Raw genomic sequence first — 13,710 nt, 5'->3', positions numbered from 1 at the left:
CTGTTCCCATTCTCACAATGACCGTTCACAAAACCACTCGCTTATTTCTCAGTTGTTGTTTTTGTTTGTTGTGAAAAGAACACAGCAGAGACTATGGTAACGAGTCCCTGGGCCCAAAGAAAGCCTGCTAATGGCTTTGTTTTGGACAAGCAGTAGATTTAATGAGGAGAGGGCATAGTTGAGCTCTTCCACAGCAAAAAAAAACATCAGTTTATTAGGATGCTGATACATATTCAGTCACTGTCCACAGTGCAGACAGATAGAGCTCTGAGGAAACTTTATTTGAAAGTTTCTCTGTTAAGATCCTGTTTTGTACTGATGTGTATCAAATAAAAAAGTACTTTCTAGTACAAACCCCAGTCATGTTTTGTTAAAAGCATTCTGAGAGGAATGTGCTTAATGGGCTGCAGAGTTATTAAGATGAGTTAACATCATCAACTGCAGACTTTTAGGGACACGCAGTTCCAAAGATTAGTGCAGTCAGTCGCCAACAATAATTTCAAAAATACGACCACAAAAATAAGCAGAATTCACATTCACATTCGTTAGCAAATCATCGCAGGTACAGTACTTCTAAAAGAATATGTAGTCTGTTGTTCATTGTGCTTTACAGGCAAAAAATGCATGAATGAATGCATTAGTAAGGAACTGCCAATGAAAATGCGTGTGTGTGTGTGTGCGCGCCTATGTGCCATGCTCTCCCACACTGCAGGTGTATCCAGTGTAATGGCATTTTAAACAAACAATCCTTGTCTGAAATAGGGCCTTCGTTGTGGTCTGGCAGATCCAAGCCAGGGCCAGCAGCTGTCATACATGGAAGCAAAAATTACAAAAGGAAATTGAGAATTATGTTTTCAGAAACATGACTTGATAACAGAGTGAATAGAAGGGAGTGAGCACAAAAAGCCAGTTCCGTGTAGGGCTGCCATTCTGAAAATGTAATGCAGCGTTTCCCTGCAGCTGTAGTAAGGTCATGTCCTAGCACTGCTACGTCTTGGCATGGTTGAGGATCCATCAATGAATTGAGATGTTATTGCAGGGCCAGAACTGAATCAAGAAACTTGGCTCCAGCAAACCAAAAACATCCTTTATGACTGGTTGGAGTGGCATGCAGCACAAATGGTTCAGTGTCTACACCCCTTCCCTGCCAGTAAAGGAAGAGTTTCTTCCTTCTAAATTGTTGCCTGATGCTTAGATGATGACGTGGGGGTCTCCAGGGACGCTGTGAATACGGCGCTCTCACGTCTCCCATCTCCTTGTCCTTGCCCCCTCACACTCTGGCCCTCCAAGCTGACACGCTTTACTTTCCTCCCTCGAATTATTCATGCAACTTAATTATCCGACGTCAGCCGAAACACAGACTGTCTTGTCAAGCGGTGACGGCTCCGACTCGAGGAAACACGTTTTCTCACCGATCCAATTTAAAGGCGACTAGAGCTGAAGACAGTTGCGCTCACAAAGACAAATGCTGCAGATGACCCTGAGCGCTCACCTGTGGGAATTCGGTCACGTAGCACAAATTTTTGCGAACAAAAAAAAAAGAAGAAGGAAAAAAAGCTTAGATCATACTGACTGAGTGTTATTTCACCATCTAGCAGCAGCAGTAAAAGGTTGTTCCCTTGCTGGAACGGGCAGAGTGTTTACCTTGGCACTGAGCTGTGGTTTGTGGACGAGTCTAGCGTCCCACTCCTTTAAAATGTCCATTTATCAGAGGCTGATGCGAGTCTGTAAAGAACTTCCCTTTTCTTTGACTTACCCTTGCTTTCTGTCTTGCAGCCCACTTTACTGTTCAGCCACTCCTTTGTGTTTTGTTTTGTCTTTTTCAATTTCGAAGGCTCCTGCACAGGACCTATCATCACCGCCGGAGCAGAAATGAAAAACAGGCCACAAATCTCGATCTCCAAACACACACGCGCGCTTAAGATGAAACGGCCAATTTGAGTTCTGTATCGTTATAAATCTCCTGATTTATAACAAGAGTAATGAGCCATGTTGTTTTGAATGTTATTGCTCGCATTTTTCTTGATATTTATTCATGGCGCTGTGTCACTTTGGCAGTCGGAATGATGAGAGAGACTGATAGAGTTCGCTAACAGGAAGAGATGTTTGCCATTCATTTTGTTGTGTTACACCCACCTTAATAGACCAGTGCAGATATGATGAAGTAATAGTTATATTTATAACTCAGCCCTGGGTTGTTTTTGCAATTTATGATTGGGTTTAGACTCAAAACCACAACTCAGAGTTAATATGATCTCCAACCAGAATCACATTTTAATGCCGAACCTTAACAAATCAAGAAATTGGAAATCTTTCAGCACTTATCTGTTTTTGTTGTTGGGCCAGACCTCTAGAGATGCCATGTCAACACAGTGGCTAGCTCTAACAAATCACACAGGCTTCCATCTGGACGACCTTCAAGTCAGGAACTCCAACTGAAGGACTGCAGCCACGGAGCCAAACACACACAAACACACACACACACACGCTCTCTTTCTTTGGACGCACAGCCATAGTCCCTGAAGCCTGGGCTTACGTCTTTAAAACTCATGAACAATAAGGCCCTGATTAAATCCAGAATGGGTTCAGGAAGTAGTGAAACCATTTGAAAGTGCGAGGAGTGCTTTCACACAGCCCACTCCCTCCATCACCACCACTCATGCCTGCGCGTTGGCCGCCTCTGTCTTTTGAAGTTGTTGACTGCTCTGATGTCAAGTCCTGCAGAACCTGTCACTTTTTCATTTCGGGTAATTTTTTTTATTACACAAAACTTACTGGGAGGTCTTTCATGTGATACAACGATGATCCTCTCTCTTCTTTCTGTGTGTTTCTTCGTCTTTCAGAAATCATCGATGACCTTTCACATCTCGTGGACAAGACGGACGACAGGATTCGTAATGAGACACGAAGGGTGAAGCTGGTAGAGACAAAATCAGCCTCCTGTGGTGAGCCCTCCTCGTTTGCCTTTACTATGGAGCATCTTGGTCTAGCATCAAGGACCAAAGTCGGCCCGGTATCTGATCTGTGTCCTTGAAAACAATTCACAATTAGTCTGTTTATTTATACGAGCGATTAGCAATAATTTCTTCCTTTCTGCAGTTCACGAGCATGTGTCTAACAGACTATTATAGAGCTTTTATAGAGGAATTAACTCGGGCTGGTGTGAGACATGTTGTATGAAAACAATAGCACCTCCCTTGGACAATATCCAATTCGACATACAGGGCCCATTTTTCAATCAAGTTATCATCGTTACTGTTCAGAAATTGAGAAATGCTGTTGTTATTGCTGCCTTGGCCTTTATCTCCAGGAAGTGTGGCGCTTAATGGAGCATAAAGAAAAATGATGCTGATGGGGACAACCCCTTTTGGCACAGAGGTTGTGGTTGGTGGACTGGCTCTGTCTGTCACGCCTGTTAATATAGCGTCCTGGGCTTTAAAATGGGGTCTCTCTTTGAGGAATCCTCAAATAAAGTGTGCTGAGGGTTACAAATCAGGCCCGAACGGCGGTCTACACAGGAGCAGGTACACAGGCCGCATAACTGCCCAATGCATGTGTAAGCGGGACTTGCATTGTTAACATCCAGGTCTATTTCCTTCTGCATGTAACTACAGAGTGTGACCCACAAGGTAATACTGTGCCTGAACTCAGATGCACTGAGCGCTGTCATTGCTGCTGATGCGTTGCTAACGTGCAGCACCTCCTGTTTCGACACGCCGTAAGTCAGCTGCCCCTGTTGTCTCAATTCCGGAGTTTAGTGAGTTGAGTTGTTCACTGAGGGCCTTTGTGAATGCATGGCCCTCACCATTACCACAGATCCGCTTCAGTTTGTTTAACTTTTGTTTGGTCATTTACAAAAAGACTTCCCTTTTATCTCCTCGGTGGGTTATGACTCACAGAGGAAACCGGCCGCCATCTATGGAACATGGGAGCTTGAGCCGGGCTCAGTTTGCCCAGTGAAACGCCAGACAGCATTGCTATGGCAAAGGCTGCATTGTTGCGCTAGGAGACCTGGCGAACAGGCGGTCACAGACAGAAGCAGAGCAGGCAGTAGGAAGGTCAGCCCTCAGAATGCTTCGCTCTGTTGGTCGTGTCCCCATGGCGCCGGAGCGCAAGTTTGTTTGACGATCCCAGAGCTCAAATTGCGTTAGAATCAGGACTCTCTCTTTCTGCCTTTCTTTTTGTTGAACTTATACTTTTGCAACCCAGAGTCCCTCCTCCCTCTCCTTGGTTCAAGGCTGAAGAATATTCATGGGGCATGTTTTTGCCTGTGTGCACCTGCTGGTCCATATGCATCACATGTATCTACTGTATGTGTCCACTCAGATGTGTCCAATATTTGCAAAGTATATTCCTATGTGTTTGTGTTTGCATGTGCGTGTGTGTGTGTCAGACCTCTGTGAATGGAAAATTCCCCCATGGTCTTCTTTACTCTCACCTCAATGCTCTCTTTCTTTTTTCCATTCCTCTCTGTCATTCCCCTGTTCATCTCCTCACTTGTTTGACACTCGTCTTTGTGTCAAGCAGGGAAAGAATTGAAAATACTACATGCCACAAATTGTTCGGAGGGTTTTCCCTCTTTCTCCATGGCAGTGTGTTTATAATGCCTTCGCTTTAAGGGTTTATTTATTTTTGAAACCACCTCTCTCATCCAAACCGGCGTTTTGTGTTATGTCTTAGCCGGGTCCTTGTAAAGCTAGAAACGTCTGGCTCTGACAGGCGAGGGCATACTTAACATAACTGTCGGTAGCTGCCTTGTTGTAAGAGGAGGCATCTTAGTTTTTACAGACAGAAGTTTTGCTAAAAGCTGGAAACATTGCCAGAAATTTGAAAAATGTTCTCCACTGTCAGATGATCTACATTAACCATCAGACATTTGCACTCTTGAGTCAGGGGCAAACAAGTTTGTGTGCATGATTGCACCAGAGATCTCCAAGAAATGGCTAAAAGCTGCAGAAGAGTAAGCTGAGCTATGGGAAGGGTCATCTCACTGAGAGGGAAGGGCCCACATATTGTTCGGCCGTGGTTCCTGTGGCATACTGTGCATGACTGATGCCTGGAGTGTTGCGAAACATCCATTGTGTTGAAGCATACTGGATTTCTGTCTGGTGCAGGCTTGTGCAGACATCTATTGCTAAATGCAGCTCCCAAGTTAAGATGCCTAATTTTTTTACACTCAGCAATAATTGCAAAGGGCTTTACAAAAAGAGACCAATGAAAAAAACAAGACAAACATTGACACACATATGCAGCTTCTTTGAGATTTCAAAAAAGGCTGCTCCAAAGCTGAGGATTCACGGGCACAATCACCTTTATAAACTGAGTTTGAGTACTTTCTGAGTCCCAAAATGTGTCCATAACACCAAGTATTAAAAGGTTGTCATGGAAATGCCTGGTCAGGTTCATAGTCTTGTTGACTAGTTCTTTAATTGGATATTTACGAATTTAATATAATAAAATAAAAAAAATAATACAATTATCTCGTATTAATACTGAAACTCAGATATCCGTTTTCAGATTTTCAAATGATGCCCATCGTTAAACTCGAATTTATTTGTTAATCGTTGGTCCGATGGTGTCGCCTCAACGAGCTAAGCTTGATTCACAGAGTCATTACCACTTGTTTTAGGTGATGTTGGTGGGAATGGAGGGGTGGAGGATTTGAGTTTGGTTGGATTAGTGTGGCAGATTAGTCCGCCGGACCAAAGGGTCTCTTGGAGAGTAGTGTGAGTCCCTCAGAGCTTAGGCATCACCATCAGGCGATATCAGTGCTTGAGGAACTCCTCTCAACAGACCTAATCCTCAGTTTGTAGAGGGCCACTTCTGCAGCCCCATGAATCCTGCAGGTGGCTCGCATCTCAAGTAGGTTTGTACTGTTTGGACTAGAGGGGATTGTCTAAAGAGACTGTGGGTGAGGGGCAGCATTTAACAGGGTTGTGAGTAGAGCATAGAGGACGACGAGTCTTTATTCGTGAGGAGTTGTCAAAGAAACACTCATTTTACCCAGTCAGGAAGTCTAACTTTTAAAACTTTCTCTTTTGATCGGTTAGCTCTTTCTTTCCAGCTCATGCTCCTCTTATTGCCCTGACAACGTATACTGTTGGAAACCAGCAAATGCGATTGAATGTGTTTCATATGGTCGATGAAAGGATTGCTTAAAGTAATACATCCTGCTAATGATGTTTCCACATCTGAGATTCTTCTTAGTGAGTGGCAAGTTAGATTAAATTTACCTTGAGAAATCTATAAATATTTGAAGCCCTTCACATCTCATTTTTAACCAGAGATTCAGTGAGAACAATTTACTTCTAGTTATTTCACTCACACCACAAAATTACGCCATGGCACATATGGTTTTATCTGCAGGCTGAATATATGACCTTTTCAATCTGATTTATATATATTACCTCAACAAGGCAATTTATTGACAGGCCAGTGAGGAATATTGCATGGCTGCAAGAGAAATTATGAAAACAATCAAAGAATAATTTTTAGGCATGCCAGTGGCATGGCTATTTGGATTGCAAAGTCATTCGCTCCACCGCTCTGGTCCAGACTGAAATATCTCTAACTGTTGGCCAGTTGTCATGGATCCTGTGAAATATCTTAAAGTTTAAGAGATGGGCTTGCACAAAACGTGGTATTTAAATTCATGGTTATGAAAGAACGAATGGCACTGACTCTGATGAAACCTCCCTGTGACCATGTCAGCATGCTGACATTAGCATGTAGCCCAAAGCACAGCTGGGCCCAAGTGCAGCATCACCGGACTCCTAGCATGGCTGCAGACTCTTTTTTCTATGAAAATTTGTACCAAATACTTGGAGCCAAAAACCATTCAAAGTTTTTGTCCTCTGCTATTGTGATGTTAGAAAAATGATGAGCGTCTCACTAACCTTGTTAACATAAAATTTGTCCCTTTTTGTTTAAAGGTCATCCTCGCCTCTTGTGCTCCAAAAAGATCTTTGAACCATAAGCAGGGGGCCACAGAGGGAGTGGCGAGGGAGGTTCAGAGGTTGTCTCGGTCGGTCCGGGGCTCTCACCAATTACTCGTTTTCTCCGTGATTTGTTTTACTGATGTGTCTGAAAATTGCTAAGATGAGATGAACCCAGACTCCGGCCTCCAGAGCTCCTGGGTGGTCAGTCCATCAGCAGACGCAAGCTATCTCCCTCAGCATCAGTGTCACACCAGAGCCCTAATCTATTTGGCAAGCAAACGACATTATTGTCATTAGTCTCTGGAGGCCTCCTGAGGGTCAGGAGTAGCTTGTTACTGAGGCAGACAGGGTTGGTCCAGGGAGGGTGAGGGTCAGTGCGTGTCTCTAATGTGGCTTCGTGACTGACTGTTATATGACATTAGAGGGTGTGAGAGCCTTTCTCTGCACTAACATATGTGTGTGTTACACAGCTCAGCCTTTATTGCTATTGTTGCTATGGTGTTGTCAAGTGAAGTTGCTGACAGATGTGGGACCAGGCTGAATGAAATTCTGATGTCTGAAGCTAATGTGGACTTGGTGTTGCTTTGGTATCGGAATCCCACCTAAAACAAGGATAATTGCTGAAAATAGTCTATTTGTGTGTGTGTGTGCGCGCGCACGTGTCTGTGTGTGTGTGCGTGTGTGTTCTAAGCATGAGGCTTTTAAAGGGCCATCAAAAAAACTATTTGAGTGTGTGTTTCTACTTTGACATTTATATTATGCTCACATGTGTAAGTTATCATGACGAGGGATCCTTCCTAGACTGGTGATAACGTCTAACATGTATGAACACCTTCCCCTCAACCAGAATAGAACATTAGCTTTGTGCAGAGAGAAGACAATCAGCCATGAATACATAACAGAAACATAGAGATAGATGACAAGAGTAAAAATGTGGTGCAAAGACATCTGGCCCCCTTCCAGCCGTACCCCAAATCCTGGCAGAGAAACCAGCATCAGCCTTACATTTCATCAGACCACCACACCACCACTACCACCGCAAGCAATTAGTTCAGCATGGCTTATATCTCGCCCTGTCTCTCTCCCTGTGGGAAAGACGACCAATTAGGCCGCGGAGGAGAACGCGGGCGGCGAGAGCCAAAGAATGAGAGAAATGTAAACCCGAAGTGAAAGGCTGGGGAAAATACCAGCCGCATGCTAAATAACAATGGACAACTTGAGTCAGTGAGGGGACTGTCGACAGCCCTCGGGCCAGCCAGAGATGCAGTTGTTTGAAATCTTCACTCCTGTGCCGTGCTCAAAGGGGGAAACAGTGGGTGAACGCGCCCTCGGATAAAGTTTTCCATGTATTACATGTGTGTGACATGGTTGGCGGTGTGGGTCATATAATGTATACATTATGCTGAGGGATAGACCACCACAAGCTCAAGGCATTCAAGTGTTTATGACATGCTTATATCCCCTAGAAGGATTTGTATTTAAATTCTCAATAGTGTTATCACCATGACAGATGCACCAACACTGGATTTAGAATACCAACACTGATTTGAGAGTTGAAAAAAATCTGGTTGCATGTATTAGCTGGTATTAATTTCCAAGTTGGTAACCTTTACTACAATAAGAATGTAAATGATCTCTCCTCCCTCTCTTTTTGATGAGCGAAATTTCTGTTTTTGTCCCGTCGTAGCAGGAAAAGCGCAGGCGTCACTAATAACATTAACAACATCTCAGTTCTGTTCAAGTGCCCCTGTAAGTCATGACAGCGAAAAACTTCATTTCAGGAAATACCCTGAGGATTAAGTTATTTGTGGCTATTGTTAAAAAGCTACACGCATCCAGATCCAGCTCTCAGAATGATCCCTGTTCAATAAAATTAGATTGTAAAGTTCCCAAAAGACGTATTTCTACAAAGGATGAAAATTCCACCTGTAGTGGATTTTACAACAGAGAGGGTTTCTTTTTTCTCTGGGTGGTGGCTATAATAAAAACTGTAATATTTTCAGGTCCTGGGGGTAAAGCGCTTTGATGAAGTGTGAGTGAGCTTTTGCACATTTTTCTCTGCTTCCATAGTATCAGTGAAAAACAATGATTATCCTCTCAAGGCCGAATCAGAAACATATGCCCATCACAGTGTGCAGTCTGCGGCAATAAAGCTTTTGTGGCTGTTGAACGCATGTAAATTGCATTAAGTCATCAAGAGAAAAATGGTGATACGCTGTGAGGGCATACACACTTGGGACTTGCGTTAGATCAAGGACTTTGAAAATTAGTAGTGAGGTATGCAGGCTTCTTACCTCTTCCAAGTGTAGTCCCTTGTGTCTGCTACATGCACCCCCTCCTCTGTGAGTCTGTCTCAAATCAGGAGGTCCTCAGCTGCTTGACATTTGGATTTTCAACAATAAAGTCGGGGAGAGTTTGTTGAACTGCGAAGGTTTTATCACAGTGAATATAAGACAAAAACATTTTGACCTCATTGAAGAAGTCGGACTGTTAAACCACAGTAGTCTTCTTCCTTCTTTAATTGCATTCGTTTCTTTCTTTTTCCTGCATAAATATTCTGCACAAGGACGGCATTTGCAGAGTAGTTAACAGTTACACTTTAAGGTCCTCATATTCTTCATTAACTAGCTGATAATTAGCATGCATATTAGTAGAATATTGGTTCTTCAATAATCACTATAAGGCAAATATTAATGTCTTATTATTGGGGTTAGGCTTATTAAGGGTTGTATTATTGAGTTCTTAATTCTTACACAACAATGTACTGTTAATAAGCAGTAATTATGAGGTTATTGATGGAGAAGCAACTAGTTAATGGTGAATATGTCTACCTAAACATAAAGTGACACATAAAATGCACAACCTACATAAATGACTTTCTCCTAAACAGACGAACAGAGAGTGCTCAGATCAAAGTTAGCTTGTTGTAAAAAGCTTGTAGACTGATTAGCTTAGTTAGCATGATGACATGTTGCCCTGGAAGGATGAGTCTGGCATTAGGCTATATTTATCCTAAATGCCATGAAAGAACCAAAACTGACAATGTGTTTGTGTTTGAGTCCATCTCTCAATGCTTCCCCACTTTCTGCACTTTCTGTGGCAAGTTTGTTCCTGCTGAAGAAATGAAACATGTTACAAAGTTATAGTTTATTTATAGTTTTTTTGTGTAAATGTATTGGGTAAAACAGCTGGATACTTTGGTTTGTAGCAAATGCTACTCAGACAGGAGGTGGGAACTGCTCTCAGCTGCGGATTAATACACATTTGCCAGTATTTGTGGTTGTTTATGGGATCAACTCAGGGTAAACGACACCGGCCATGTTCTTCCAGCGCAAAAGTGTGACACATGAATGTGTTTTTGATACTTTGGGGACACAGGTGGAGCTCTATGGCACAGAGGAATAAGATGTAGCAGGCTTTTGATACGCAGACTTTCTCAGCAGGATCAGTTCATTGTTGGTTGTAGTAACTGGTTCGGTTTTGCCATCTGATTTCCTTTTTTTTTTCTCTCATTTTCTTCCTTCAGGGATGCTGGTGGTGATCGTACTGCTTCTCATAGCCATCGTAGTGATCGCTGTGTGGCCTATGTAGCGGAGGAGGACAGCAGCAGTCGTGGACCTGTGCTGAACTACAATGACAGAAAAACCTTTGCATCCACAGTGCACATGCGCACAGACACTCATTTAAACACCGTCTGTCATCAGATTTTATTTTCTTATTCTTTCTGCTCCCATTGAGACAAAACTCACTGGTGGCTGCCCAATGGGAAATGAAGCCTTCAGTTATTTAGCAGCACAGTTATATTGCTCTGTACAGTAAGTTGTTTGGGTGAAACGCATCTCTCTCAACTCGTAACCCAGCAGAGACTTTTAAAAAAATGGAATATATTCCATATAAGTGTAAATTGTCCTCTTTAATGGTTGTTCAGGTGTCTGCCTCATTAAATGTATTAAACAGTTAAATTATTTGGAGGTTTGTAAGCCTTTTGAAAGGATATTTTTAGCCTGGACTGTGGTGAATGTTGACCAAACAGTAGGACCTCCCGCAGGTAGCAGGAGCTTTCCTTTCAGAAGTCTGTCTGTGGTCTGGGCTGAAGCTCACACTGGTAATTCTGCAAGCTTTGCAATATTCACACACACTTATATTTAGCCATGCATTACTGTAGCAGCTGTAATGTTATCATTTGTCTTGGAATTTTATAAGGTTTATAGAATAGCTCCAGCCAAAACAAACAGCTCGGCTGTGTTACTAACATGGCCGCTTTCCTTCCTTGTAAATCAATTCAGCTTGTAATTTCTAATAAATGACATTTCCAGTTAATAGTCCCAGGACTCCAGTCTGTCTGTGTTAATGCTCAGGGCTTACTCTGCAGGATTGCAGTGTTTTGTAACATGATATTGAGCTGGGGTGAACTTTGACAAAGCATGAACACATTAGTACCATTTCCATATTCCCATTGCAAACGCTGCACAATTTTGTTTTGTCTGCAGTGTAAAACAAAATCATGCGTTTTTTTCTCCATTCACTGTGGCAACCAGTAAATGGAGAAAAGCTTACTATATGTATGCCTTAATATTAAACATAATAATTACATAAAATCAAATCAACAGAGGCAAATGATTTTTCAATGTAACAAGAGTTTATTTCAACTGAAAAACTGAATTTAGTTCTACCAGGTTGGTGTGTTCAGTAGTTATTATTTCCTTCTTTAATGGCAACAATCTAAACAACCACAAACAAGTAAAAAAAAAAAAAAAAAAAATTTTGAAAAAGACAATAAAATCCACAATGTCTTGTGTCATTAAATATATTCATATATAATAACCATAATATATTAGTACGCATTGTAAAACAACATTGCAAAAAAGTCTTAGCAATGGTGACAACTAAACAACATTTACAATTCATAGTATGAACACAAAGCAATGCTTTGACAGGTATGTGGGTAGCATTTCATCAGCAAGCTTGTCAAACCATTGCTCAGGGGACAGATGTCAAATTAACAGCATGAGGCTACAGCGACTAAAGAGGTGTGATTACAGGTTACATTGTGCCAAACAGAAAACAATGACATGTAAGGTTATGTTGTGAGATTAACAACGAAAGGCGGGAACACGTAAAGATGCTGGGAACGTGAGTGTGCTGGAGAAGCCACCGCACGCAGCGTCGGGATGGACTGCCATCATTTGATTGAGTGGAAAGTAAAAAAACACACACGATATCAAACCCGAAACGGACTGAGAAGTAGCTCAGCAACAAGGTCATCTGTTCTTTTTATCTCATAACTGAACCCAGGGGAGTTTGCTCGTGGTTTAAAAAGCCCTTCTAATTTGTCATCATCAAGGAGGTGTTTCAGTCCATTCAGAAAATTCCCGGACAAATGAGTAGCTTTTTGAGATAGTGGATTCAGAAGTTATTACCATTTAAAACAAAGGAAGTCCTTTCAAATAAGACCATGTGTCTTGGATGTTTAAACCCTTTTTACAGTTACTTGTGCTGTGGAACAGTTTAAAAGGAACAAATACTGTCAATATCAAACGTGCTGCTCGGAGTGTTTTGGGATGGACTGAAAGGAACCCCAGTTGATGATACATCAAATAAAGCGTGGGCTTGCAAACCTGAGCTCTCACCACGCATTCCTCGGAGAAATCCAAACTGAACTGCACACAAATAAATGAGCGGTGCGGTTTGAATCAAGCAGCGTCGAGTGACTGCAATTCAGCCCATTTCTCCCTGTGCAAGTGTTGAAGTGAAGAGAATTAACGTGACAGGTCAATGGGAGACTGCAGCTTCTGACTGGTCGCACAGTGTCCTCTTGGTGAATGTATAGTCGTGCATTGTGTTTGCAGAAGAGTGTGCGGACTGTAACGGTATTTATCTGCAATCTCTTAGTACTGCAGGAATTATTCTAGATGAAAGCAAGCCAGCGTGAGGTGGATTTTAAAAAATGCATTTTCCGAATTGCTGAGCACTTTTTCAAGGCGCAGTTTGAGATAAACTTTTCGTTTTCTGCACTCGGATTAATTTCCGCACCGCATGAGGTATGGACATTTCTTCTTTTCATTATGTTCTCGTTGCTTCCTACAACCTGCATTGATCGAGTTTGCTTAATCGTCTTGTTCCACATAAAAAATACAGCTTTCAGGACTTAGTGGTCGGTAGCCGTGCACATTGTAGCTTCATAGTGAGAGGCAGAGGATGTCCCCCTTACTTTGTCTTATTCATGCAAATTTTTAAAGATATATTTTGACACATTTTGCAAGTTTTTTTTTTCTTCTTTTTTTCAAGAGCTGTTGAGAAGTAATAGATTTCTAAAGAGATAAATCACACAGAAACCTGCAATGTTGCATGTGGGGTATGATATGCACGTCTGTGCCGTCTGGTAACGTGCAGTGCTTGAAGCTGCACAACAATAATGGTGCATCCGCTGTGCACAATAATCTGCTTTGGGTAACAGTTCCAATTATTTTGTGGTAGAACAAGTAAATATTGCTTCTGAAATTAATGAATTTTATTTTGTAGCTACACTACTTAATAACCATCATTATTATTTATTTATATTAGCACTACTCACCACTCATGATTTTATGAGTGTTTTATAATATATCAATGTGGCTGGCCTCTTGTCCTTTTTTAAGTCAATTAAAATAAAAAAAAATAAGAAAAAGAAAATCACAGTTACTGTAATTACTGACAGTGAAATCAGTGATTTCAAATGCAGTTTGTCGTCTCAAAAAAAAAAGCATAATTTTACCATTACTACCATGAACAG

The 13,710-nt window shown here is 41.9% G+C and overlaps 1 protein-coding gene across 1 annotated transcript in view; it reads left to right on the top strand.

The window, feature by feature from the left end:
* The window catches only part of stx8 (syntaxin 8), a 40,901-nt gene extending 29,642 nt beyond the window's left edge, over positions 1–11,259 (top strand). Inside the window, exons 7-8 of the mRNA XM_041933606.1 lie at positions 2,844–2,945; positions 10,465–11,259. Coding sequence (XP_041789540.1) covers positions 2,844–2,945; positions 10,465–10,529 — 167 coding nt within the window. The 3' untranslated portion in view covers positions 10,530–11,259. The remainder of the gene's footprint in view (positions 1–2,843; positions 2,946–10,464) is intronic.
* Positions 11,260–13,710: the final 2,451 nt, after the last annotated feature.

This window comes from Chelmon rostratus, chromosome 3 (assembly GCF_017976325.1).
Source record: "Chelmon rostratus isolate fCheRos1 chromosome 3, fCheRos1.pri, whole genome shotgun sequence".
Lineage (NCBI taxonomy): Eukaryota > Metazoa > Chordata > Actinopteri > Chaetodontiformes > Chaetodontidae > Chelmon > Chelmon rostratus.
Note: the sequence above shows the minus strand (reverse complement) of the source record. Positions and strands in the feature narration are given on the sequence as shown.